Source organism: Neopelma chrysocephalum, unplaced genomic scaffold, assembly GCF_003984885.1.
Source record: "Neopelma chrysocephalum unplaced genomic scaffold, ASM398488v2 Primary Assembly neopelma1_323, whole genome shotgun sequence".
In the NCBI taxonomy this organism is placed as follows: domain Eukaryota; kingdom Metazoa; phylum Chordata; class Aves; order Passeriformes; family Pipridae; genus Neopelma; species Neopelma chrysocephalum.
In genome coordinates, this window is record NW_020897986.1 from 2,389,448 (window position 1) to 2,416,802 (window position 27,355).

The 27,355-nt window shown below is 40.4% G+C and overlaps 2 protein-coding genes and 1 long non-coding RNA gene across 10 annotated transcripts in view; 1 reads left to right on the forward strand and 2 right to left on the reverse strand.

Annotated features, from left to right (window-relative positions):
- LOC113978411 overlaps positions 1-8,889 on the reverse strand; it is a 50,417-nt gene extending 41,528 nt beyond the window's left edge. The window contains exons 1-3 of the long non-coding RNA XR_003537565.1: positions 8,510-8,889; positions 6,415-6,504; positions 5,633-5,772 (exon numbers count right to left, since the gene is read on the reverse strand). This is a non-coding gene — a long non-coding RNA (uncharacterized LOC113978411). The remainder of the gene's footprint in view (positions 1-5,632; positions 5,773-6,414; positions 6,505-8,509) is intronic.
- A 769-nt stretch (positions 8,890-9,658) lies between these two features.
- Positions 9,659-25,575, forward strand: EIF3M (eukaryotic translation initiation factor 3 subunit M). The gene is made up of 11 exons (XM_027705355.1): positions 9,659-9,790; positions 11,239-11,371; positions 12,764-12,902; positions 13,276-13,399; positions 14,151-14,245; positions 18,994-19,077; positions 20,426-20,525; positions 20,946-21,027; positions 24,118-24,261; positions 24,805-24,865; positions 25,292-25,575. Exons 1-11 carry the CDS (start codon positions 9,749-9,751, stop codon positions 25,410-25,412), a joined length of 1,125 nt encoding a protein of 374 aa, XP_027561156.1. The 5' UTR covers positions 9,659-9,748; the 3' UTR covers positions 25,413-25,575.
- Positions 25,576-26,232: 657 nt separating this feature from the next.
- Positions 26,233-27,355, reverse strand: part of CCDC73 (coiled-coil domain containing 73) — a 65,105-nt gene continuing 63,982 nt past the window's right edge. For 7 of the 8 annotated variants that reach the window (XM_027705349.1, XM_027705351.1, XM_027705346.1 and 4 more), the window contains one exon: positions 26,233-26,587. In XM_027705349.1, coding sequence (XP_027561150.1) covers positions 26,381-26,587 — 207 coding nt within the window. In that variant the 3' untranslated portion in view covers positions 26,233-26,380. The remainder of the gene's footprint in view (positions 26,588-27,355) is intronic. The other variant, XM_027705353.1, reaches the window with a different exon arrangement.

The following is a 27,355-nucleotide window of genomic DNA, read 5'->3' on the forward strand; positions in this document are numbered from 1 at the left end:
AGACACTTTTAAGATAACACTTCCATTCCCCTTAGAATGGAAACTGCCTTTCTCACACCTAGAGCTGCCGAGTTCTTGATCTGCTTTTCCTCAGGTAGAGGATCCATTAAGCGATGAAAAACTCCTCAAAAAGGGTTATGAGCTTTTTGCACTTTATGCACACGGCCTCAGCTTCTTCCAGCTACTTTGAATGTTTCTGATGTGTGAATCAGTCATGGGCCCTTGGCTGCAAGAACCACAGAGAACTGTGCTGAGATGTGAAGGCAGAGCACACTGAACTCCATGACTCGGTTTGTGGATTTGGGGGCATTGTTTTTGTATCTGAGGGAGCTGTTACAGAATTCTGTGCATTTTTTCAGGATACTTTGAGGAGCACATGGAACAAAAGCTCTCAGATTTCCTGTAAGTACCATTCTTCTGAGATTCATTTTAAGAAAATTTAAAACCCAGAACTTCCTATCTTGCCTGCTCTAACAGCAACGTTTTCTCTAAGGTCCTCACCAGACAAACAGGATATTTTGTTTACCTTTCAGTCTAATCAGACAAGATAGATTTCGTTTTGGGAAGATGTTTGGTTTGTAATGTAAAGTGCTCATTGAAAAATGTTTCTGTTTTCTCTGTATGTAAGGTTTTCCAGAGTCTTTGGTGGTGACATGAGCTGTATTTCACAGCAGGCTGTGAAATGACTTTGTGAGACCCTGTCACCACCATAAGGCTGCAGGAGAGCAGTGCCAGCCATGGTGCAGCAAGGTTTGTGTCCCGACAGTGCTGACTCCGCATCAAACGCTCTGTGTGTGACTTGGCAAAAGGTTCTTCCCAAAAGAATTACATTAATTACAACTAAATTCCATTATTTACAACTAAACTCCATTCTTTCAATGCTTTTGTCTTTTTTTTCCCCCTAGGAGGGACTAGAGGAGGTTGATAGGGATAATATATGATGCATTATTTGACTAAAAGTCTAACTTCTCAGTTAAAAAGGAAGCACAGAACACTCCTTAACTTCGCATTTTCATTCCTGAATCAAAAATAGATAAAAAAGATAATTCCTAAATAAGCTTAAAAAAAAGTAAAATTTCCTAAAAAAACTGCAAGAATGACAAGTTTTTTCCAAAATGAACTCCTCAGCAAATGGAGCAAAATGCCCCTCTTAAAAACCCAAGCACCAAGTTCTTTCTCAGAAGTTCAGATCCGCTTCCCCATACAGTCTTCTTCTTATGAGACTGATACTTAATAAATCGTATTAATTTGTTTGTTTTCACTGGAGACCCAGAAAGGCCAAGCTCATTTTCTCTGTGCAAACCCAAGGGGAGACCACACCATTTCCCAGAACAGAAATCACTTTTCCCTATTCCAGTGCAGCAGGCTGCTTGTTGTATTGGTTGTCATCATCAGATGAGAAATAAAGTAGGTTTTTATATTATTCCTGCCCCAAACCCAGTAGTTCTACAATATCTGAAGCATAAATATACAATACTGTTTTCAAGTGCCTTAAATTGTCCAGTTTTGGTCAAGGAGTTTGGTGACTCCCAGAGGAAGCCTGGCAATGGCAAGGAAAGATCAGAAGGATAATGAAAAATCTGTAATTAATATGATGTTTTGTAGAGTGTGTGACAGAAATCACACAAAAATCATTCCACAAAAATGTTAAAAACCTTTGAGAAACAATTAAGTCATTTAGATGCAGTTTTAGTTTAAATGTGAACTTGCATATGATAGATGTGATTTTATCTATATCTATATATAACCCAGAAAATCTGTAGACAATGAACAGAAATGATAACGATCACTGGATAAAAACCACTACAGATTAATGAAAAAATCTGAACAAATCCTGAACTGCCCAGGGAAGGGTACACAGTTCTGACAGATCCCTTAGTACAAATGGTGGGAGTAAAACATATCCACATGATAATCACATCCTTCCCAAAATTGAAAACGTATGTGAAAGTCATGGTGGTCTTGCAAAAATATAAACTCATAAACGATTTTTTGATTTGGTGTCATCATTCATTTCTTTCATTTGAGAAATCAGTTTTAGTAGGCCATACAAAGATTGATGGCTTTTTCATAAAAGGATATTTTATGAAATAGTGAAATGTAGCATATTTCTACCTGATAAATGCAGAGACCTGTAAACTTTGAACCCACATTGGCCTTTGTTGCTCATGACCCTGTTTAAGTGATTTATTTTCTTTTAACAACTGCAGTCTGCAGGAGGTAGAATATACTGTGTAGATCTTTAATTCTGTGGAAAATTGAGCAGTTTAAACAGAATGGCTGACATTAGAAGACCTATTACAGAAAAGTCATATTATATTCATTTCAGTATCCCTTTTAGGAGCAATATTTATGGTTGGAGAAAATGCATAATTTGTAAAAGCAACTTGGTAGGCTGCTGCAGAGCAACGGAGGAGTTGGCATCCTTGGCCCCACACCAGGGTGTCTAGTGGACTGCATCAAAGCTAGAGCCTCTGGAAACCTGGCATGTGTAAAGGCATAAAATCAGAAAACTTGCCTGTTGCCTAGAAGAACATCTTGAGGGAGCTGAACAATCCCCCACCCTTGTGAAACATTTGGATTTCAAAGATTTAGCAAATTCCAAGGAAATAATACTCCGCTAGAATTTTTCTGCCAGGCTCTCAATACAATGGCAGATTTATCTTTGACCAAAGAGAATTCAGTTTCTCTTTTTGCCCTCCCTTTGCTGCTTTTTATTTGTATTTTGTTACTGTGCAACGAAGTCAAACAGCACCATAAGCAAATTTCCTACTCCTTGGCGTGAATGTCACCATGGAAGTTAAGCAGATCTGTCTTCTTCTGCATGTAGGGAGAAACCACCTCAAATCCAAAACATTTTTCCATATAGTCCCACTGTGTTTCACAGCAGTGGGGACTGATGTCAGGTAGTTTCCCCAGTAGCAATATGTCACAATACTGCTCTAATAATCTTCATCAGGTGACAGGCCTACAAAATCTTAGCAGGCTTTTCATGTGTATCCCAGCATTATCACATAGTGCCCAAGGCTCCATCTTACAAAATTAAAGGGATATGATCAGAGAAATGAATAATGTTTTTTAAAAATTCTGTTTTGAAGTTGCTCGTTCATGAAACAAGCTTCTCACGTTAAGCAAATTCCGTGTTTATGAAACATCTCATGAATATATGGCGCTTTAATCAAAACAATAAATGTTTAAAGCTCCCCTACTTTTCTCTGCTCTTCATTATTAGAAATAAATCTTATGAAGCAGATAAAAGTATTACAATTAATCCCCCCTGAATGGAGACAGTACGTACTATTATTTTCAATATGAGAGAAACTGGCTTTGACTAGAGTGGCAACAACTGGTAAACCGGTTTTATAGTTTTGATTTATTGAATATTAGGAAATAGACTTTTTTAATAATAACTCCATTTAAGTATTCATTAAAATGGAATTAGTACACAGAGGGCCAGATTCTGATATCTATATTCTTGTCAGACAGCATTTTATTACAGAAAAGTCTCGCTGACATCAGTGGGATTACTTGTAAAAGACCATTCAGCATGGGTGAGAACACAGAACTAGACCCTAACGGGGTACAGATGACTACAGAGGCTTTTGGTTCTCCTCCCTGACCCCCAGGTGCCCCACACACCCTTTGGGAATGGCTGGACCAGCATGGAATTCTGTGCCTGAGGCACCTCATCTCCACTGGTCTCCCAAAAACCTGACTCACCTTGTCCCTGTCCGAGGTACACGGGATGTGAAATATATTTCCTCATCCTCACAAGGGAAATAATTCCTAAGTACTGATTATTTTGCTTTGGACCTTATACTAAAGATACTGATCTTCATAGGTCTTTCAGTCTGAGTGTTTGACCTGAAGAATGCAGAGCACATGTTGCCATAAAAAAGCACTATGAAGATGAATTTTAATTTATGAGAAAAATCACTCAGAGGGGAACAAAATAGGGGGCTATTAAGGGATCATGGCTGCATATCCATTTCTCTAAATTACACAGCAGAAGAGAAGGCCATCTTGTGTTTTTGTTTTGTACACTCCTGATTTAAATGTGCAAATAAACAAATTCCAGTAAACTCTTGTGATGGCACTGGGTAAAGAGACCTGGCTTAGTTACAATTGCTATTGATAGCTAGAAAAAGAATAAGGATTGTTTCCACATATAACCTAAAATATCTCTCAAACTCTAGCACCTGTACTATATTTCTTTATTCAGTAATCTCTCTAACAGGGGAGGAGGCTGAGAAATTTGACCTTTATGCATAAAGAAATGATGGATGAGCAAATAGTGAATGCCCTAACTTATCTTTCATTCAAAATCATTTGGCAAATTATTTTGAAAAATAATCTTTAGCATATATGCTGTAAGTTCACATTTTCATTACATACACAGGTCATACCTGGAATATGCTTCTACTCCTTGAATGGATGAACACAGTTGGAATCCAGTCCTGACAGCAAATACTTCACAGTCTATTCAGTGTACATTGAACCCTTCCCTCTCTAAATGGCTGCTGTTTCTGCAGAATCCCTTAGCAGAAAACTTATTTGCTGATAGAAAAATAAGTAAGGTCAAAACCAATTTGTTTGATACTCTTTTAAAATATAAAAAAGTCTAATTTTTGGTTTATTGTAATATAATACGTGTTATAGTACAATATAATATAACATAGTATAATCAGTAAACAGAGTACTTACTATTTTTTAACTTTGCTTTAAAAACTGTCCAACACTAAAGGTTTCTATTGTATAGTTCTCAAAGGTCAGACTTGAAAGCTTAAACTTCAGGTTCTACTGAGATAAAGGCACTGTGCTTTGCAAAGTTATGCCATTATCCCTAGTTATAATCTTCACTGACTTCAGAAATAATTGCTTTCCTTAAACAAAAAGGAAGTCTGATTCTAATTTGCTATCTAGATCTACATTCTTATATTCTTTTTATAGATTTTTGAACAAGTTATCACTGGAATCTTCCTTCACTCAAACGTAAGTGAAAGTTTTATCTTACCTCAGATATCACAAAAATAATTTATGACTAAGGAAACAAAACCTTTTGTCTCACAATATATTTCTTTGCGACAGCTGTGGTATTTCACTGAAAGCACAAAAGCTGTGATGGTCTGGACTGCAATCAACCATTTTTAATAGGAAATTTTTACAGACTTTTAATAAGATCTCCTAACATAATTTATGGGGAGAGGTTTTGAAGTGAAGAGGCATTGTTTGGCAAAGTGTTCTTCCTCTAATCTCAGGAAATTTAAATAATTGAGTGCTCATTTCCTCTAAACTTAGGATTTCTGCTTAAAAATGGTTAAGAAAAACACCTGCTACACCAGCAGCAAAATAAGCATATCAAGAGTCAAAAAAAAATATATTGCTAAATACTTTTCAAAGGCAAAGCTCCATGTCAGAACCCAATATTATTAATAATAATGCAATATTGAAGTTTGCTTCTTCAACTCAGAAATTTTACTACATGTTTTGAATGAAGAGAGCATCTTGGTCAGGATGAGTGCAGGGGTTTTTTTAACTGCTACAGTTAGGGGAACTGGAGCAAGTGGACAAAAGTAGAGAATTTATAAATTACAAGAAAACCAGATCAACACCCAAAAGTTACTATATTTACAGAAGTTATCCAGAGTTCCTCTGACTACGGAACTTGGCTGGAAGAAGAAGGACAACAAGCTTCCCCTGAGATCTCTGATATGTCTTGCAAGAAGAGGCTCAAAGGGTATTTTAGCAGTTTCCCCTTAGCCTCAGAGAGATCTAGGGAAAAACCAGAAACATAAGTAAGAAGCACATTTCTACGCATTGATAAAGCTAATCAAAGCTCCTAAATATGAAACAGATTTAGTTTGGCTGACTGGGAATTTCGACAAAGTTCTGAATTATTTTTTACCTTTTCTGAGTAACTCATAGGCCGTAATTCTGACTTTAACTAATAGCTGACTTAACTGTGCTCCCCCCCCCATCTGGGTTGGCTAGAACAACTCTCCCAAAGGAGGAAAAAAGAGAGGGAAAACCTTTGAAGGAAGGAGGCATGAACAGCCCAGGTACAGTCGCGGTACCCGGGATTCCTCCGGGTCACTGCGTGCCCGAGACCTCCAGAGGGCACTCAGTACAAAACGGACTGCGCTGAGGAAAGGGGGATGCAATTCCACTTATCCTTACACAGCTTCCCAGAGACACAACTCAGCTCTCCCTACAGAGAGAAAACTGTAAGGAAAAAAAAGGAAAAATTATGCCATCGTAGAGCCTGCGTTTCTTTTCTGCGTTGGAGATCTGTTTCATCAATGCTTTTAACAAAAGAGGCTCAGTTTCTTGAGTCAGCTTTCAACCCTTTATTTTCAAAAGCTGTCTGCTGATTTCAAAGAGCCTCCATAAAAAGTGCTTTTAAAGATGTGTCACCTGAAGGACTTTGTTTTCTTCAGCCACCACGTTCAAAGCACGCAGGGCAGAATATCAGTTCTTTGGACTCCATCTCTCCCTGTGGTTTGCCTACAGAAACGAACCCAAATTTACAGTGGGTGCCAGCCAAAATTCATCTTTTGCCTTCAGCAGTTAAGTCCTACCTGGGTTTTAAGACTTTCTCCATGTGTTTATAGACACACATAGACATCCCCACATTAGCCGGTTGTGGTGGTGCCGCTCCCGCCCCTCCCTGCAGACCTGCCTGCCCCGGGGCTCCCCATCCCGGGAGCCTCCACAGGGACCTCTGGCTCCCTCGGCAGCGCTTTAACCCCATCCACGCCCCGTTCCAGAACTGGCTTCACGAACTGCAGACAGGACTATAAACGACTACTGCCTCGTTTCCACAGAAATGTCATAACTCCAATAAAACTGAAACCCATTCCTCCACTACATCCTCTTTCCATCGGTAGTTTCACAAAACACATACTGCCCTCTTTATATTCAAAGTGGCCTTCCTGATGCACAAGTTCAAACCCCAGCTATCATCTATCATCTTAATTCTTCTGGGACAAATAAAGTATCATGCAACAGACCATATGTGGATATTTCAGCAGAGCTCTTTAGAGTCGTGTCCTGTCTACCCAGTGTGATCAATGGTTATTTTATTTTTGTACATTCAGAATAATACATGACAAACCCCCGCCTGGGTGTACTACCTAAACACAAAAGAGACACTGGGGTTGGGAGGTCCCCGTGTGATTTGGGACATTTATATGCCCTGGGGTGTCTGAGGCATCTGCAGAGGAATCTCAGACACAGTATGGGATCTATAGGGGACTCGTGGTAGCTTGAAGGCATGCAGGCATATTCCAGAATGTAAACTGGCGTTAGGAATGTACTTCAGCACCTGAAATGTCACCTAAAGATGTGCACAAATAAATTATATAATGTATCCCTATCCCCCCGGGGTGCTGGATCCCAAATCACCTTTACTCTCTCAGGACCATGTTAAGCAGTACTAGATGAAAGTCACCTGCACTTTAAAAATGCTCAAGCTCTCATTCTCTGAAAATCAGATCCCCTTCCAGACCAGATAAAGATGAGACCTATCTCTACATCTATCTATAACTTCCAGAATGCTGACCTATAAAATACAAAATACTTGTAAGTCTATCCATCAGACAGTATTAAAATATTCTGTTTAAAACCACTCTTAGTAAAGATAATTAATCAGTTACAGTAAGGAGAGTATTTTTAAAATACTGCCCGAAGTAGAATAAATTAATTAGGCAGGATTTGTATGATAGAAAAATTAAAAGTTGAACTATTATTCAAAAGTCACACAACCACATAGACGATCAAAACTAATTTGAGCCATGACATTTAATAAAGGCAGCTTGGGCCTTTAAAAGGTTCAGTGTGCTCAGTGCTGTAGAAACTCAGAAGCAGGCATTACCCCTGCTCCGGTATTAGACTCAATAAAGAAGTTTAGTCATTATTTGGTCAGGTTTATATTAAAAAAAAAAAAAGAAGTTTGTGCACAGCAGTCCTACTAACTTAGGAAATGTAGGAAGCTTTTAAAAGACACTTTTATCTCTGCAAACTATGGTGGATATAATAATAATAAGGTGATGTGACTAATAATTCAGCCTTTATTGATAAAAGGTTGAAACTGCTAGTGCTTTCAGTATCTTCTACATATTTTATACAAAACCAGTATTAGAAACATTCCCCCAAATGCCTGATGATCCAAAACAAAGAGAGGCTATGGATAGAATCACACTCTGTGTGTTAGTGTTCATATGTGAAAAGGTCAGAGTATAAAGCCAAGAGATGCAAAAGCTGTCCTTTGCATATTCCCCCAAACCTCAGAGTGTGGCTTTTATATCCCTCAGAGTAGGGATTTTATATCCCTACAAATTGCCTGTCAGCTCCACAGCAGAATTAATTTTTTTCAGCTTTTGCAGAAGGGGTGGAACTCCCACCCACCAGCCAGTGGGATGAAGATTTTCATAGGGAATTTCCAGGACAACAAAAATACTTTTCAAGCACAGCAACTGTCTGCAGTGGAATCCTTTTAGTCTATACGTACCTTGTGTTCATTATCAATTGCTAGTTCTTTCTAGTTACCTTCTAATATATTGGCAAACCTCTCTGAAAACTCCAAGGCTGTCATTGATACTCGATGAGTCTCTGAAGTTCTAAATACAAACCACTGAGAATACCAAGTATTGTACTTAAGGCCCATTTTTAGTTGTGTTTCCATATTTATATCTCAAACCTCATTGGTAAAACTGGGGCTGGGTGTTTCATCGACAGCAGAGCAGTCTCTCTCTGCTAAACAGAGGCAACACCAGGAAGGCACTGAGAGGTGTGACCAACAACCTGGAAGGAGGTGGCAGTGAGGTGGATGTCTGCCTCTTCTCCCAGGTAACAGGGGGCAGGGCAAGAGGAATCAGCCTCAAGTTGCACCAGGGCAGGTTTAGACTGGATATTAGGAAACACTTCTTCACTGAAAGGGCTGTCAGGTACTGGAATGGAAAGTGGTGGAGTCACCATCACTGGAAGTGTCCAAAAAACAGTTGCATGTGGCGCCTGGGGACACGGTTCAGCGGCAAACACGGCAGTGCTGGGTCACTGCTTGGTCACGGTGATCTTGGATCCGACCTTAGCGATTTTATAGTTTTATTTTAGCCTTTGCAACATGGGGAAAGTCAACCTACGTTCGCGGGGGTCTTCCTGAGCCGAACGGGAAATTTCTTCAGGGACAACACACCGCTAACACCGAGCGACGGCTCGCCACTCTCAAACTGCAGTGCGAGCTCAGGGGCTGAGACACAGCAAGGATCAGGGGACCGGCATCGGCTCCTACCACGCTTCACTCCCGACAGTCTAAACGAAGTCTGTTATTCATCTCGTCCCAGGAGAAATCGCTAGGAACGCACTTAAACTGCTAACGGGGGAAGGGGGGGACAGCCCAAAGTTCAGGCCCCGCCCGGGCACGGGGCAGGGCCGGGCCGGGCAGGGCAGGGCAGGCCGGGGCAGGGCGGTGGGATGGCGGCCCCGGGCAGGGCCAGGCCGGGTAGGCCCGGGCAGGGCGGTGGGATGACGGCCCCGGGCAGGGCCAGTCCCGAGCAGGGCGGTGGGACGGCGGCCCCGGGCAGGGCCAGGAGGGGCAGGGCGGTGGGATGGTGGCCCCGGGCAGGGCCGGGCCGGGGCAGGGCGGTGTGATGTCGGCCCCGCCCGCTGTCGGCGGGAAGCGGAAGGGGAGCCGGGCGGGCGCGGCGGCGGAAGCCGATCCGCCTTTCCGGAGCGCGGCGTGCTCGGAGCCATGAGCGTCCCGGCCTTCATCGACATCACCGAGGAGGATCAGGTCAGCGCCCGCACCGCGGCACAGGCCGCACCGGGCCGGGGGGGCCGCACCGGGCCGGGGGGCGGCGGTGGTGGTGGGAGCTGCCCCGGCGGGGCCACGGGCGCCCCGTGGGCTCCTCCGGGCTCTTCCCCGCCGAGATCAAACGGGCGATTTAGAGACACTGAACGTAATTGCTGTGTTTGCTGCTCCCTCCTCGGTGCTCGTCACCTGGTTTTCAGCCCTCCCACCCCCGCTTTTTGTTCAGGAGGAGGCGGTTCGAGTATGGGCGTTCCTTACGCGCCTCGGTTCTGCGGGATTCTCGGTGCTACAGGCGTGGGAACCGGGAGTTTTGTCTTTGGGCTGCTTCTTTGTTGTGACCTTGGAGTTTAGGGTTTTTTGATGCCAGTGTCTTTGAGGTGGTGTATGTACACACAGCTGGAAATCTGCAAGAAACGCACAGACAGCCTTCATCCACTTTTCACTTGCCATAATGGTACAGCTCTATCAGGTCGTTGATTTGAAACATCCTCGGTGCAGCAGAGGGTCCCAGAGCATTAATTTAGCTGTGTCTGATGGTTCTGTAGTGGTTTGGCTTTGAACTGGATGTAAATGACACTTGTGGGTCATCACGGCAGCATCCTGGTCAGAGGTGCCCTGTGCCAAAAGTTTGTGTGGCCTCACACAGAACAAACTGTTGTTTTTAAGGGTTATGGTTTTGCTGCTGAAACTGTGGATTGTGAAGTTAATGCAAAGGCATGTCGCTGAGGAAAAGGTGTTTTTTTAGTGCAGGTTTAAATCCTAGCAGTGTAAGGCAGGTTGTAGCATTTTAAGACCAGGTTGGAGGGGGCTCTGAGCCACCTGGTCTAGTGCAAGGTTCCCTGTCCATGGAGGCAAGGTTGGAACAAGATGATCTTTAAGGTCCTTTCCGACCCAAACCATTCTGTGATAAATTGGAAACTGTCTTTAAAGTTGTGTGAAGACTGTAAGTTCTGCTCTCTCTAAAATTTCTACCCTTTTTCTGGTTTATACCTCCCATTTCTGGTGAAGAAGCAACTAAAGGGCTTTACTGTTTGCCTGAAGTTTTCAAAGGGAGTAAAGGATAATAAAAATTCATAAGAAAGCATCTTTGTCACAAAAACTTACTAGGCCTGCTGTGCAGGAACCAGTTGTAAGTGGCACCTTCACACTGTAAGAAAGTCCAGCAGTTGTGTGACCTATTCAGTTACTGACAAACCAGCTCTAGCAAGTGCTGCAATCTGGCACCAAATTGGTCTGTGTTCTACCCTAAAGTGGAGGAGAGGGAGTGTTGTAGGGTACAGGGTGCCAGGGAGCAGTGAGAGGAAGTGTGAGTGAGTGCTGGGGGCAGAGGAGTGGTTGCAGAACAAAAATCTGTATGAAATTTAATTACCTCGACCTTGCTGTTCACAAAACAACTGTTTTGTTTTGTATTGTCTTTCTTTTCTTTTAAGGCTGCAGAACTGCGAGCTTACCTGAAATCCAAAGGAGCAGAAATCTCTGAAGAAAACGCTGAAGGTGGACTCCATGTGGACTTGGCACAGATCATTGAAGTGTGTGATGTGTGCCTGAAAGAGGATGACAAAGGTTTGCACCTTTGAGTCTTGTTGCTTTCAAACAGTAACAGCTGGCAGAGTTTAGAAGTGTGTAGCATGTGTTAATACTCAAGCCATATACCTTCATAAAACTGGAACTGCTTATTTCCATCGCTGCCGTGGAAGATTTGCATGTACTCGCTGCCCCTCCCTTCTCCAAACATCCAGAGCCCTTTGAAGAAAGTCAGAAATGGAGCTCCACTGTGCCTTGTATGCCTGAGGGCATAGCAAGGTTTATGTAAAACAGGGGTTTCTCTCTGGAAAAGAAAAAGTATTATGAAAATAAGACTCACTGTCAAATAGTGGCTGTGATGCTGCAGATCAAGAAAAATTAAAGTAACAACAAAAATTAGGCCTGGATATCTGTAAATAGAAGTTTTAAGTCCTAAACAGTAATTGATTATTATTGTCTGAAGCACTGTGATTTTCAGTAGTCAGTAACTCTTTGAATTAGGGCTGTAGATCCTTAGAAGCTGCACTAATATTTCTTAATTACACTGATAATGCTGCAGTGGCCTTCGGTGATCTTCCTGTGCCTGCTGTGCTCTGTACCAATATGCAAATTCCATCTAAAACTTGTACATGTAAAAAATCAACTGCTAATTTGAGTAATACGTGTTGTTTGAAAGAATTCTTGGTTCATCTAAGAAGGATAACTCGAGGTTATTTTTTATGTTGCTTTTTACTGTAGGCAAATGAGTAGGAAATACGGGAGCAGCTTATTGCTCTGCTTTTTGATGCTCAGATATTTTGGGGAATAAATATTTTCCATGTGTAATGAATTTTGTTCTTAGCCTTTGTGTGATTGATATTTGGGCAGACTGAAACGGAAACATAAGACCTGTCTGGCTCTGTTTGGGAAGGATGGAACACTACACTTAAAACAAGAGCCAGGGAGGATTTTGAATACACTTCATTCTTCCTGTGGGCATTTTCCCTGTGGTCTGGGAATCCCTTCTGCTGGTGGGATGTTTTACTGTAGTTGAGCACTAGGTGTTAGTATTCTCAATGCAGAACTCTGGGCAGTTTCCTGGATGTGCAGGAGGAAGCCACTGTTTTTAAGACCAAAACCTGAAGCTCCTCTGATTTCTCTTATGTGTAAACAGAATTCAGAGCAAGCGTGACATCAGATACCACATTCGGTGTTGACCTTAGAGTGGTAATTCTTACATGGAGATGTGTTGGTCTGAGACCACCTGAGCCAAATCTCTGGTGCATTCTGATGAATATCCAGGTTGGTTATCATGGCATTTTCTCTCTTTTACAGTTCTTGCTGTTGGAAAATCATCATTCATAGCAGAGGTAACTCTCCAGCAGTAGGTAGCTACTGATGATAAAACTGTTGCTTGCAGTTTTCAGCAGCTCTGTGTTTTGTTTTATGCAGATGTTGAGAGTGTGATGAACAGTGTAGTCTCTTTGCTTCTTATCCTGGAACCTGACAAACAAGAGGCACTGATTGAAAACCTGTGTGAGAAGTTAGTAAAATTTCGGGAAGGAGAGCGCCCATCTCTTAGATTGCAGCTGTAAGTACTGTACAGAGGAAAGTGGGACAATGGTACCTTGCAAAGCAATTGTGCCTCTAAAGAGGAAGGATTATCGTGTATATCTTTAAATCAAAGTGTGGGGTGGCTGTCTCTCTGTTGCAGGAAGCACTCTTTTTTTACCTTCTTCATCATAAAATAGTAGTATCAATAGATTTTTTTTCCTTGGGTATTAGAAAATTGAAATGCACGTTTTTCAGCTTGTTGGCTGAAAACAATTACAAAACTGGAAGCCGTTACAATTCATCTGGATTGTAAGGTGCAGCCAGGTGTGCTCTGTCTGTACTAGTTACCTGCACTGCAGTGATGTTTTTTGACACCTCTTTAACTCCGTTGTTCCTTGTCTCTGGTGTAGCCTGAGCAACCTGTTCCATGGCATGGACAAGAACACTCCTGTGAGGTACACAGTGTACTGCAGCCTTCTGAAAGTGGCCTCGTCCTGTGGTGCCATCCAGTACATTCCAACTGAACTAGATCAGGTAATTCACGTGGCACTTCAAATTGAGGCCTTAACCATGTTGCACCTCAGTGAATGTTAGTGAGTGCTGATACAGACTGCCTGTGTTACACACTGCCAGAGACTAGTGATGTTGCCAGGAAGCTGATTAGGGAAATGCAACACCACCTCTCCTATGAGGAAAGACTGAGAGAATTGGGGTTGTTCAGCCTGGAGAAGGGAAGGCTCTGGGGTGCCCTTGTTGCAGCCTTCTACTTTAAAGAGGGCTTATTGAAAAGAGGGGGAGCGACTTTTGACGTGGGCAAATAGTGATAGGGCAAGGGGTTTTAAACTAAAAGAGGAGAGATTAAGATTTTGGATGTTAAGAATAAATTCTTGACTGTGAGGGTAGTGAAGCACTGAACAGGTTGCCCAGAAAAGCTGTGGATACCCCATCCCTGGAAGTGTTTCAAGGCAAGGCTGGATGGGGCTCTGAGCAACGTAATCTAGTGGGTGGCATTCCTGCCCGTGGCAGGGGTTTGGAATTAGATGATCTTTCAGGTTCCTTCCAACCCAAACCATTCTATGATTCTAAATAAGAAACACAGACTTTTGGCCTCGCACAGGAAAACTTCCAGGTTCTGCATGGAGAGCCTGAGACTCAGAGGACCTAAAAGAGAAATCCATGTGCAAGATACTTTCAATCCTTTTCTAGTAGGGAGAAAATGAAAAATATTAACTGTGTTATTTTAGTCTTTTCCCCAATGCTTCTTTTTCATTTGTATTCTACTTAGGTCCGAAAATGGATTTCTGACTGGAACCTGGCTACAGAGAAAAAGCATACTCTGCTGAGACTGCTCTATGATGTCTTAGTAGACTGCAAGAAAAGGTATAAAAGACAAGTCATAGATACTAGATAACTGTGTGTTATAAGTTGATGTACTATAAGGATGATCTACAAGGAAAGTGTTTCTCACAGCGCTTTTAAAATTAATCTTTACTGATAATTCAGTCCAAATATACTTGGGTGGGGTTTTTTTGGTGTTTTTAAGCCAAACATTAAACCAGTATTCTCAAGAAAATTAAAGTTAGTAGGGAATTAGCTGCAAACCACAGACTCACAAAATAACACTATTCCTTTCTATAAATACTACTTTTAGACCATTGTAGCATAATGCCAAGTTTATTATTTAATTGCACTTCTGACATTTTAGTGCATGGTAGTGCTATCTCTTACTTAATGATGTGGGGAGGCTTATCAATCACAGCAAACAGAATCAGTCTTTTTATGTAAACATTACCTTTAGGACAGAGCTTTCCACTAGTCATGGAAATTAATGTCCACAGAATACCTGCTTGGCCATTTTGAATTATTATCCTGGATCATCTTTGATCTGACAAACTTGGCAGACCACTGTCTTCTGGCATGTGAAGTAATCCCGTGTGTATCGTGCCTGTAAATTAATGCAAGTCTTAAGTGAGAGCTGTCATCAGTTTATCTTACAGATGTGATAAGTGTATTGACTGCTTTGGCCAGGGCTGCACACGTGGGCTGGGATCCAGTAGTGTCAGCATGTAGTTCCACAGCAGTTGGAGCCTGTCTAAACTGTCCCTGTGGTTTGGGCTGGGGATGTGGTGTGTGTGTTGCTTCCCCCTGCCCTTCCCTTCCAGTCTGTTTGCCGAGTTACTTCTCTGAGGTTTTTTCCATGTTTGTAGTGAGGCAGCACGTTGGTACCAGAACTGGGCTTGCATTTCCTACATTTGCATGACCTTGTGCTGCTGCAGAAGGAAGGGGTTCTGCCCTGTCCCCCTGTTCCTGCCTGTCCCCTCCTGCTGCCAGTGCCTGTGTTTGTGCTGGTGTAGCATCTGTGCAAGTGCACAGTGGGTTGGGCTGGGGACGTGACCTTGCTAGGGGTTAGAAAAGGCAAGCGTGAAGCTGTCACAGGTGGAGAAGAGTTCCTTCTGTCAGACAAGTTGGCTTATTCTGGGCTGCTGAAATTAGCCTGGAAATGCTGCATCAGCACAGCAGGATCATCTTTAACTAACCTCAGTTTAGGGGTGATTAATCCTCATGGAGTAGTTACACTGTCAGCTGCATTACTGTGAAGTCCTGTTGGTAATGTTAAAATGCTCCTGAGTGGATAGTACTGTATGGCACATCTCAGATGGACAAAATAAACTCAGAAATGTTAATCACAGATCTCAGCCACGGCTTGGTGCTTACTTTGTTTCAGAAATATTACACTGATAATGCTCCTACTCTTTTAAACACTTCTCATTCTGTTGATTTATTGTGAGGTTTTAACTGGTTTAACTCCCATAACCAAGAGCTAACTATGTTTAGCTAGTCTTGCTGTCAATCAGTGGATTAAACTTCCAGGTTTTGTTTCCACTGCTGCCTTTTAACCTTGCTACTAAATGGTTTTTGCTCACCAATCATAGCTGATATTTTTAAGTTAGGCATTAAAACCTTCCCCAAACCCTGTAAGGTTTTACTCCCTCACTCCATGTCTTTACCATCAGTTGCAGCAAGCTGTGCACTGAACAGAGCAGTGTTTCAGAGCTCTTCTCTCCAGAAAAGAAAACAAGAAGTGACCCTGGCACCTTTGACCTGGTTCACTCTCCTGGATCAGTGGGCAGTGTTTGCAATAGTATGGGAAACTCACAGCAGCATTCCAGCTGTAGCACTCAGGAATGTTGCTCTATCTAGCAGTATGGGAAGATAAGTGGGAACTGAAAAATAAGAACAAAAGAATCATACCTCAGTTATCACGTTGATTTTATAATCAAGGGAAAATAACTGCATTATTGAATACAAATTAATTTTTTTGTTTGTTTATGTTTAAACTTTGCTCAGTATGGCAAAGAGACGGTTTTTCATAGCTGATAAAGTGTCTCCCAGTGGATAAGTTGGTAGTTTATAGATGGGTAGCTCCTGAATGCAGATGTTATGTGTGGTATCCCTCTTCCTGTGGTGTCAAGTGAAAGCTTGTTGTATCAAATCTTTTCTAGCCAGCCTGATGCAGCTTCCAGCTGGTCTCTGCCTCTGACCTGGCAGGATTCAGAGCAGCATTAGTCCTGCCCAAGTTAAATTCAAACAGGTCTGGCAAGTCTGGTTATTCATACCTGTAGCAAAAAGCTCAGCATGTCAGGCACCTGCAAAGGAATTGTTTCATTTAATTTTAGTTCCATTTAATATCATGTAATGTAGTGGGACTCCCAACATCCTACTATGTCTGTGAATGTTTTGTTGTGGTTTTTTTCCTTCCTTTTATCTCCCATCACTCTTTAATTCTCACTGGCTTTTTGTCAAGTTATGCATCTAGATGGCAAGTGGAGCCAAGAGCACTTGTGTGAGCTGTCTTGCTAGAAAAAATGTTCACATCTGCATCTTAGGTGAAATACATTTAGCAATGAGCTTTTAGTAAAATAGTGATCTATATTAGTGCTTTGAATGTCCTTATTTGTGGTAGTAACCTGACACTGAATAGAATGAGTAAGACTAAAGGCCTGCCATATTTGCTGAGGCTCACAAAAATTCAGCACTGGAAGTTTGGGAGTGATTGTCTTGTAGCCTTCTGTGTTTCCTAGACATACAAGTAAAAGACTCCACTGTTTCCCCACTTCAAAAAAAAAAAAAGAAGGGGGGGTGGCAGATACAATTTGAAATTAGTTAAGTGATAGTTTTCAATTTTTGCTCCTAAGGGGAAGATTAAGAGAGGAAAAGCTCCAGAAAACTGTAACATAGGTCTGAAGTGTACTAGAACAAGTGCTGGAAGCTTCTATTAAATAAAGAGTTGTGTATTGTTAGGTTGAATACCATGTGAGCTGAGATTCTTTGTTTAAATGTCTATACAATGTCTGTATTAGACTGGTCCTTTGTCTCCACTGGAACATCTAGTGTTGATAAAACCATAGTCTTTCATAGGCTTACTTACATGTAAATGCTTCTCTCATATGTAAAGCTGTCTAAGTGATTTTTTTTTTCACTGATATAGAGCTGTCAATTCCTCTACATCAGTACTGGCTGCCACGACAAAACATAAGCTGACCTCTTGCTGGAGTTTTAAAACAAATGTTTCATTCAAGCTTACATCCCTGTTCTGGGACCTATAGAAAATTCCCCAGCCTTGGGCACAAACTGTCTTCATTCAGTGGACATTCAGATTTTATGTGATAGTGCTCGTTGCTCATGATGTGTTAATATTTGTACTGCACATCTCTGAGATCTGGTAAATTCTCTAAGAGAACAAACCTCTCCCTAGAGAGTGGTTGTCAGACAGCAGTATGGTGAGATTTGAAATAAATACCCATATAAAGACAGTGTTATTGTACTGCAAAAACCATTCAGAACTGTGCTGCTGTATGGGTTAAACCTCTGTCACAGCACAGAACATACTGGGCGTGTTGTGTTTTTGTGCTCCTTCCCTGGGCAGTTTATGCCATTAACTTAAGTCATTAAAGTGAATTGAAACTTTTTTCTTGCAGTTTGTTTCTTTTAAGGAAAATTGTGTGTGCTTTTAGACCAGGTGGGAAAAATTTGCTGTGTCTGCAAATAAGCTACTTTGAGGGGAAAAACTTCACTTTACACTGCAGCTCTGGAGAGTGGTATCCAGCCTTCCCCCACTGAGGAGGTACCTCTTAGGAAGGTACCAGTGTGTCTGTGCAAAGCACATGCTCACAGTACTGAGTTGGGTTGTGCTCTCACCTGGAGTTTTGGTCATATCCACATCCACACCCTGTCTTGTTCAAGGGAGGTAGAGACACAGCATCAGCAAAATCTGTTCTCTGTAAGAAGAACTGACACAGCCCTCTATTGTAAGAGTTAACAAGAATTCCATGAGAAATAGGAAATAGCTCTGTGTGTTATACACACAGCACGGAGATTGTGTACATTTTTTGCTGAAAATTTTGTAAAAAGCATCAGCAATTGCTGAGCTCGTTAGTGGTAAATAAACCAAACTGTTAAATGACACTATAACGGTCTCAGAGCTGGTTTGCAGTAACATTGATGTTGTTTACCAAATAATCTGGGTAGACAAGGCTGAGAATGAGTTGTTTTTCCAAAGTCAGTCTGCCAGAGCAGCCTTGGAAGCTGTTTGCTTCCCAGCAGCCTGAACCAGTCTAATTGTTGGCCGAGTAATTGTGTCAGTAAAATGAGCAGCTCCGCTCTGAATACTTGAAGAGAGATTCTGTGAAAGAAGAAAGCAGCTCTTATACAGTCATTTTCCTGACCATAAATATTCCTTAAGATGTGCCATTTTACATTTGAAATAAACTTCGCAGCGCTACTTATTCTGCAATGATTAAATCCAGATGTGCATAAGAGGAGCATTCTAGTGAACCATATAAAGCTGTTCCGAGCTCAGAAAGCTTTTTCCATAACCAGCAGGTAATTTATCAATTTAAGAGAATGAAATGAAGGGTGAAGATAAACATTTTGTAGAACAAGAATTGAAAGAATACATCTAGTTAATTTGTTCTCTCCACTAGAATCAAAATGAATCATCTACATCTTTTTCAAGTGTAATTTAATTTGATCTATAACATCATAATGGAATTATTTAAATATTTGAGTGTCTCGTTTGAACTATTTTTTCAGCAACCTTGAGGCAACTTTATTTTTTTTTTCTACAGTGACACTGCAGCAAAAGTAATGGTGGAGCTACTGGGAAGTTACACAGAGGACAACGCTTCCCAGGCTAGGGTTGATGCTCACAGGTAATACTGACCTCCCAGTTTCCTTAAAAGTAGTTTTTTCTCAACTGACAAACTGTTTTGATTGCCTGACTGGCCTGGCAGGCAAGGGCCCTGCCCCAGCCTCTGTTCTGTGGCACTGCTGACTCAATCAAGAGTTTCCCTGTGCATCTGCAGCAGGTGTGGTTGGTTGTGGGCAGAGCCAGGTTTACTCCAGTGTGCAAGTGCACAGGAGCATTTCTGGTCACTGCTGAGAGAAATCAGCCTTGGGTAAGGACTTTGTTTACATCAACTGTGCAATCAAAGTTTGAACTGGTATCCTTTATTTCAGATTTTTTGCTTACTTCATGTTTTATTATCTAAACTTGAGTTTTCTTTTCAAATAGAACTTTCTGTTGGAAAGACATTCTTGCTCTCTTCTCTATGGGCAAGTACGAAGGATGTGAACTGCACAGAAATAAACTTACTTGTTGGACAAGCTGTACTAAATTGATTCAGAACTGTAATTCCCCCGCTGGCTAAAATGAGTAAAAGCTTACATTTTGATGTTCTATCGATCATGATTTTTCTTAGGGATCAGTTTTTTGATAAGTTGTGTAGCTCTGCCAGGTGTGTACCACCAGCAGTTCTCAAGAGAGCTGTTTATCCTTAACCATGGAGGAGAATCAGGATGACTCCTTTTGAAAATTTGAGTGTCTGTGCATAAGTGAGGACTTCCCTGGGTACCCTGCAGTGACCTGTGGCTGTCCCACCTGAAGGGACACGTGTGCCCAGAGCTGGTGTCGGGCTGTGTCCGTGCAGAGCGTGGGTTCTCCTTGGGTTCTCCTGATGTTCCATGTGTGGAAGGGCTGTGGGCTGGGCCAGCAGGAGTGGAGCACCGAGGCCTCTGATGTGCTGCTGACATCTGGCATCCTGGAAACACACGGGGCTGTTTGTAGGCTGGAGCTGTAACTAATAAATCATAGGCCTTGCACTGTTTGGTGTTGAGGTTTTCTCTGCTTTGTGTCACATGTTCAAGTATAATTAATCTTCCTAAACCACTTAATTTTTGGAAATTCTTGGAGGACGGTAAAAACACCTCTAATAATGAAGGCTGGGCTGGAAATAAATGCATAGATGGAAGCAGTAGGGTGATCTGTGGTGTTACCACCTGGCACATTTCATTTGTGGGCAAATTACTTAATGCTTTCTGTTCCTTGCTTTTTTCCATCTATAAAATGAAGATTAAAATTGGAATGTGACATGTCTTACATTTAAGACCAGTTGAAAACCCTGGGGTGTTTCCTAGAAAGCAAGGAACAACAAATTGAGTTGCACTTAGTCATAAAAATGTGTATTGCTGTAAAAGTAAGCATTTTCCTTTTCTAATTAGATGTATTGTACGAGCATTGAAGGATCCAAATACCTTTCTCTTTGATCATCTTCTTGCCTTAAAACCAGTCAAATTTTTGGAAGGGGAACTCATTCACGATGTAAGTAACTTTGTTTTTAGCAGGATGGTTTTATACCTGTAGGGTGCTTTGTTTTATTAGTGTCTTTTGAAATCCTTTGGGATAGTTATCTTTGTCAGTAATCCTGAGCTGCCACGTGCTATTTCTTTTAATGTCTTTAGGATTTAAAAAAATTGCATGTGAATGTTTACTTTCAAAGTTTCAGAGACTCATTTACGAGTCCTGCCCTCACATGAGTTCTGTACAAAATCTGCCTTTCAAGTCTGAGAAAGGAAGTAAACTCAGCACAGATTGTCCACAGCTACTGGAGACAGAATTTTAGCTCTAGACAGTTTATTGTGTTCAGTTACCAGTAGTTCATATCTATATCTGTCCAGCCTGTAGGGAGGGAAACTAAGAGAAATATTTAAACTGTTCTTCTATTTGTTTTCCATCTTCTAGCTTTTGACAATTTTTGTAAGTGCTAAACTAGCATCCTATGTCAAGTTTTATCAAAACAACAAAGACTTCATTGACTCCCTTGGTAAGTTTTCTGATCATTACATTTCTGACTATTTATGTGGCTTAAGATACAGAAGCCACAGAGTGCTTCACTTTGAGCCCATCCATTGAAGCCAAGGAAATGTAATAGGAATTTGTAAGAATGGATTAGAGTTTGTAGACTGTAATCTCGGCTAGATCATAATTGGACCATCTCACTGTGGTTTGTTCTACTAAACCAAGCTGGTTTATGGGTTTGGAAGAGAACTGTGCTTCTACCCACTGTTTTTTCTCTTAAAGCTTTCAGGAGGGGAGTTTTAGTGCATTCATACTCTGGGCTGGGCCTGAGATCACAACGTTATTGAGTAAACCACCAGCTTGTTGTATAAATCTCCTAATTTATTTTTTTATGATGAATAACTTTATATAACAGCAGATACTTCTGCTGAACAGTGAGCTAAAACATGCAAATTGTGTGTGTGTGTGTGTGTGTGCATGTGCTGATGCATTAGACCTGGCAAGCCACAGTCTGTCCCAGTTAATTTGTTTCATCACATGAAGCAATGTGATGGAATGTTAATGTCAGCACCCTCTTTATTTACACACTGTGGAAAAAAGGAGTAGTAATTAACACTTTGACACTCCCCCGTTGATGTGTAATTGACTGTTTCAAAGGAGCACTGGTTCATAAGCTATTGCATGCATTAAAATTACGTTTTTTATATTCCAGCTTTTTAGGACAGGGGTCAGTGACAATGCAGAAATTGCTCAATGATGCAGATTTTTTTATTACTGCATTAAGGTTTTGACATATTGGTAATGAATAAATGTTTCCATAAAAATACGATTTTTTTAAATATAATTTTGATTTTGAAATGACACTTGAGCACTGGCTGAATGCATTTGAGGAAAGGCATAGTTTTGATAAAACAGAGTTTACTGCAGCCTTTTAACACATGCATTATTTTGTTTAATGGAGTGTGATACAATTTTGAGAATAATTACCCTCAAAGGCTTAAAATGGTGGTACTTTGGGTATTAAAATGATGGAAATATCAGTGGGATTTTTGGTGGATAAAATTAGCAGCAAGTTTTTGGTAGCTTGTAAATATGTATATAGGGTAAGTGTACTTTCTGTCATATGTACTTGAACATTAGTTGTGCTTTTTCTCTCTCAGGGGAAGGCAGGTTTTATATTGTAATTATTTTTGTGTATTGAAATGGCTTATCTGTTAGTTATTTGTGCAGAGAAGTATTTGCTGAAAATGCTGTTACACTAACATTTGAATACATTTATGGAAGATTAACTACAGACATATGTAGCATTAATTGTATCATACACAATAGTCATGATTTCTTTTGCTTTGCCCCCCTGTTTCTGTTTCCCTCTGTGAATTCACGGTGTGTGAATTCTAAATATATCTGCGTTCACATAATCTTAGTGAAATCCTTAAATATCTGTGTAACTGTTTTGAAAGACAGTCTTGTCTTCCACTTGTCTTGATTTCCTACCTGCTTTATGGTGTCCTGAGAAATTCTGTGTGTCTTTGAGCAGTGGCCAAGCAGAGACTGGGGGAAGCACAGATGGTGCTGCTGGGAACCGAGGGGTTCAGCCAAGCCTTTGAACAGCAAGGGCAGTTTGGTTTGCACAACAACGCAGTTATTAGACCAGGCATTCAGAAACAATCTGGTCCCCAATTTTTAACCATGCTTTACAGATTTTTATTTTTTTTTAACGACTTGCCAAGACACCAGGCTTTAAAATAAAGGGTATTTAATGATAGGATTTTTCAGTGGCAGCAGAGCTTCAGCTGTAGTTGTAACCTTTCTTGGATCAGGACCAGTTACAACTGCCCCACAAAAGCCTTGCAAGCAAAGGCTCCTACAGGTGGCATCAGTTTGTTACAATTTGTTGTTTTATTAATGCTGACAACTTGGGCCAGCAATAGCATTATCTGTGTCAACTGAATCGCCCTAACATGGCCACAGTTAATCTGGTATTAGCAGCAGTCTTTTTCGGAAAGTTAATCAGCATCTCATTTGCATTTGTTAATTAGGGTTAGTGTGTGCTAATTGATTTTTTGATGCTTGTAGAGTTCCATTAAACCCAGTTAGGTATAGTTGCTGGTGCTCCTCGTTCATATGAATTATGGTGATTTTTGTTGAATCGGTGCCAAACAGGGAACCTGCATCATAATTACAGCTAATTAACACAACATGATGCCCTGCACTAATGTGCTTTCCTGTTAGTGCATGGGTGTTATAAATTCCAAACTTAAATATTTACTGAAGCAATGAGGATGTTTATAAGGTCATTCTAGAAAAAAATGAGTGACGTTCATTTTAAAGAAACTTCCACTGAGTCTTAGTTGGTACCTCAAGGAACTCGGGATTAAGAAATGCCTTGTTTCATCTCAATGTCTTTTGGCCAACCTAGACTTTTTTCCAGGAAAATGGTCTCTGATTTAGATGTGCAAGCCTTTGGCTCAGTTCCTTGTGTTATCATTCATGCAACATCATGTAAAAGATGTACCCTGACTTCAGTATCTGTTCTGCTGGTTTTGGAGAGCACTTTGCTACACTGGATGCTGTTTGCTCTGCTGTGGTACAGACAGTTAATTCAGTGCCAAAACACCTTCTTCTGGCACCACAATGTTACGTTCCTAAACCATTACTGTGAGAGGTTTATTTTCTCACGTAGTTACGTGAGAGTGAGTGGTGAGGCTGAAGGAAGGTTTTGACATTACCAGCCATGTACTCTCCATTTGTTGTTGCATTGCTGTTCTTCCAGGTGATGCAACTGAAAAATTCACTTGCATGCTCACCACCTAAAATTCTGTTAAGGTGATGTTTTTACTGCTCAAAAAACCCCCTATGTGCTTCACTTATGTAGATAATACTTTTTTACTGAAAATGACTGAGTCTTGATGAATTCACAACTAAAACACTATTTTAGCAAAAGACAGGAAAACGCAGGATTTGATATTTTACCTCAAAAACCCTGTTGATAAGGAAAGGTGGAATATTTATTGATGTGAAATAAATTATTGGAAGCGTTTATAGTAAAAATAACACAAAAAGCAAATTATCGCTATGAACTATAATTAATTAAACTGTCAACACTTTTACTCAGGCTTGTTGCACGAACACAATATGGCAAAAATGAGGCTACTTACTTTCATGGGGATGGCTGTAGAGAATAAAGAAATCTCATTTGACACAATGCAACAGGAACTTCAGATCGGAGCTGATGATGTCGAAGCGTTTGTTATCGACGGTAAGAACTGCAGTACCACCCTTTACACACTGCTCATGCACAACACCTCTTACAGTCTTCTAAGCTGATGTTAAATATTCAGAAAAAATATTAATTTTTCTGTCTTTTTTACAAGATGGAGCTGCACAGCTTCATGCTTAACTGCTGGGTCTTAAACAGTGTTTTTCTTCTCGGTGACGGGAACTGCATCTCATGTGATTCTTTACAGAACTCATAAATTGTTTGCAGGTTTAATTTGTCATCTGGTTTTGTTTGCTGTCATTAATACAGGATGTGTTTGTAGGGGAGAGAAGTTCATAAAAACTGTACAGGATATTGCTTTAATAGACTGGCACAAAACAATAGGATTCATGCATGACCTTCATCTTGTTACATCATTTTGCTTTTCTGCCTGCTAGGCTGTTAAAACCAACAGCAAAACATATTAAAGGAACTGCCCTGTTCTTATGTTTGTATTGATCTAATTTTGAACGGTTTTTATGAAGTTTAATACCTTTGCACTACCATGAAAATGTTTCTCAAAACAGCATTGGTTTTTTGCAGCTGTAAAGACAAAGATGGTGTACTGCAAAATAGATCAGACACAGAGGAAAGTAGTTGTCAGGTAAGACTTAATTCTTCACAGCATTTTGCAGAACTTAGTGTGTTCTAATTATTTCACTTACATTTGTAGAATATTTTAACTAGGAGCCAGGTATTGTTCCTATCAGTTGCTGGTAGTTAAATAGTTGCTGTTTATCATAATTTTATTAAAGCTCACACTGAATGTGATTAGCTTATTTAATGAAAGAGTCCTACTTTCCAGCACATTTCATTTAATGACCCAATAGTGACAAGAATACTAATGACTGTTGTTGCTTTAAATATTTGGGAAGGCTACAGAATTCTCTTAACTGGTAAAGGGAAGCCTTTTCTGTAAAGAAAATAAAAATTTTCCCATTTGCTTGTGAGAGTGAAGTAATGCTGTAAAAGAATTATGAGGTGAGTGTGACATCTTGTAATCATTTCCAATTTTGTTTTACTTCTCTAGTCACAGCACACATCGGACTTTTGGAAAGCAGCAGTGGCAGCAATTGTATGACACTCTAAACACCTGGAAACAAAATTTGAATCAAGTGAAAAACAGTCTCCTCAGTCTCTCAGACACCTAAGAATTTTTTTTGACCTAGTAATATCATTATAGAGGAATTTTATTCAAAACTTTGACAATTTGTGAAATGTTTCTAAAAATGTATGCAATTGGTTTAAACAAGCTAAATATTCTAAATTGCAACACAAAAAGAAAAAGGCAATAAAACTACCATGGGAAAATATCTTCTGTTGATTTCCTTACATAATTAGCAGCAACAAACTGGCAATATTGGTTCTTTTGTTCATGTTTAGGTTTACAGTATGAGGATCTTTCTTTGCAAGAGTTGGGGGGAGGAAGGGAGGGGAGGTCCAAAAAACGGTAGTGCAAGTAATTGTAAAGTAAGAGAAAATTTCCCTTCCAAGGGAGGAGAAACCCACTAGAGTGACCCAGTTAGGAGTGAAGCTTTATGAAGCCAGATCTGCTGCCTTATCTCTGTAATCATACCTGGTGCTTCAGTGTTGAAACGGACCTTATTGATACAGAATCTACTAGGACAGATATATTTAAATAATTGGGCAGTAAAGGTAAGCAGAAGATTTTTCTGTTCTTCTGCCACTCAGAACTGCTGGAATTAGTTGTAAGTGTAGAAACCATTGTATTCTGAAACAGTTGAATGTGATTTTGCTTGAAAACTGAGCAGTCTGGCAGAGAAAATTAATTGAACTATTTCAGCCAAAACTTCTGATCAACAGGAAAAGGGTACAGTTAAGTAGTCATTTAATTTTACTTAACATATATTAAAACATTAACTTAGGAACTTTTTAACTTTGGGCAAAGCCAGTAGTAACTTGAATTTGCTTGCAGAAACAGAACTAACATTATTAGTAGGAACTGTATCCATTTTTGAACATAAGAAATGTTTATGTGCTGTATTAAACATGAAACTACACATATATACCATATTCTATAGGAATACCTCTACAAATGTGGTTTAGGTAAGTGATCTGGCTATGCCTAAAAGACATGCTTATCTCCTGACACTCATTTTCACTGGCCTTCTTCATATTTTCTTTTTCTTGCTGAATGAAGTATCTCCAAATTCAGGAATTTCTCAATATCTATTTGGTTTTGTATAATGGAGTTCTGAAGAGCAGAGCTGTCCTCATCTCTGAGTGCTTTTTCACTTCTGGCTGGAGTTACAGTCACGGGAGAAGTTTTCTGCTTCTGCTGTAAAGCAGTAAATCCTTCTTTCACCTGACAGGATACAAAAGTAGCAGTTGATAATCCAGTGAAATTCAGGTGCAAAGGGTTTAGATCATTGAATTTCGTTAAGCACTAAGCAAGCAAGGAAACGTGAACAGGACAATAAATCAGTTGGAAAAAAATAACATTTAATTTGAAGTGTTTGCTTCATATTTAATTTAGAAAACTTGATAATGACAAATATGCTTTTACGAACCAAACCTTAACGTAAGACTTACTACAGGAGTATGATCTAAAAAAGGACAACCTTGTATTAGAATGCAGATTAGCAAAATAAATAGCTTAATTAAAGAGTTTAATGTTGCAATTGACATTTCTATGGCTATGCAAGCATTTGATTAACAAAACCCAAAACCATGAGGTTTATAGTGTTAACTCCCTCTCCGCTTTGCTGTACAGATTAGAAAGCAAAAATCATTAATGCAAGGTCTGTAATAGGTTGGCTTTTTATGTTAAAGATCTTTTTGTTCTTTTAATAGTTTTAATTACTGTTTGATAGATACTTCATATCTATGCAAATCAAAGACAGATGGCAACACAGTAGGGAAACAAGTTTTTTGCTCGATGAGCAGAAAAACTCGCGTTTGAGCGATGAGTTCTCCACTTGCAGTCTGAGACCCTGTGGCTCTTGTGGAGGCCAACACAGCACCAGCCACCTGCTTTATTTTAGCATATGAATTTTATGCTAAAACCTTCCTTCCTCGGTGCACAAGCATTTCTGAAAGTTTGAAATGTGAACAATAGAATTCATGCAAATTG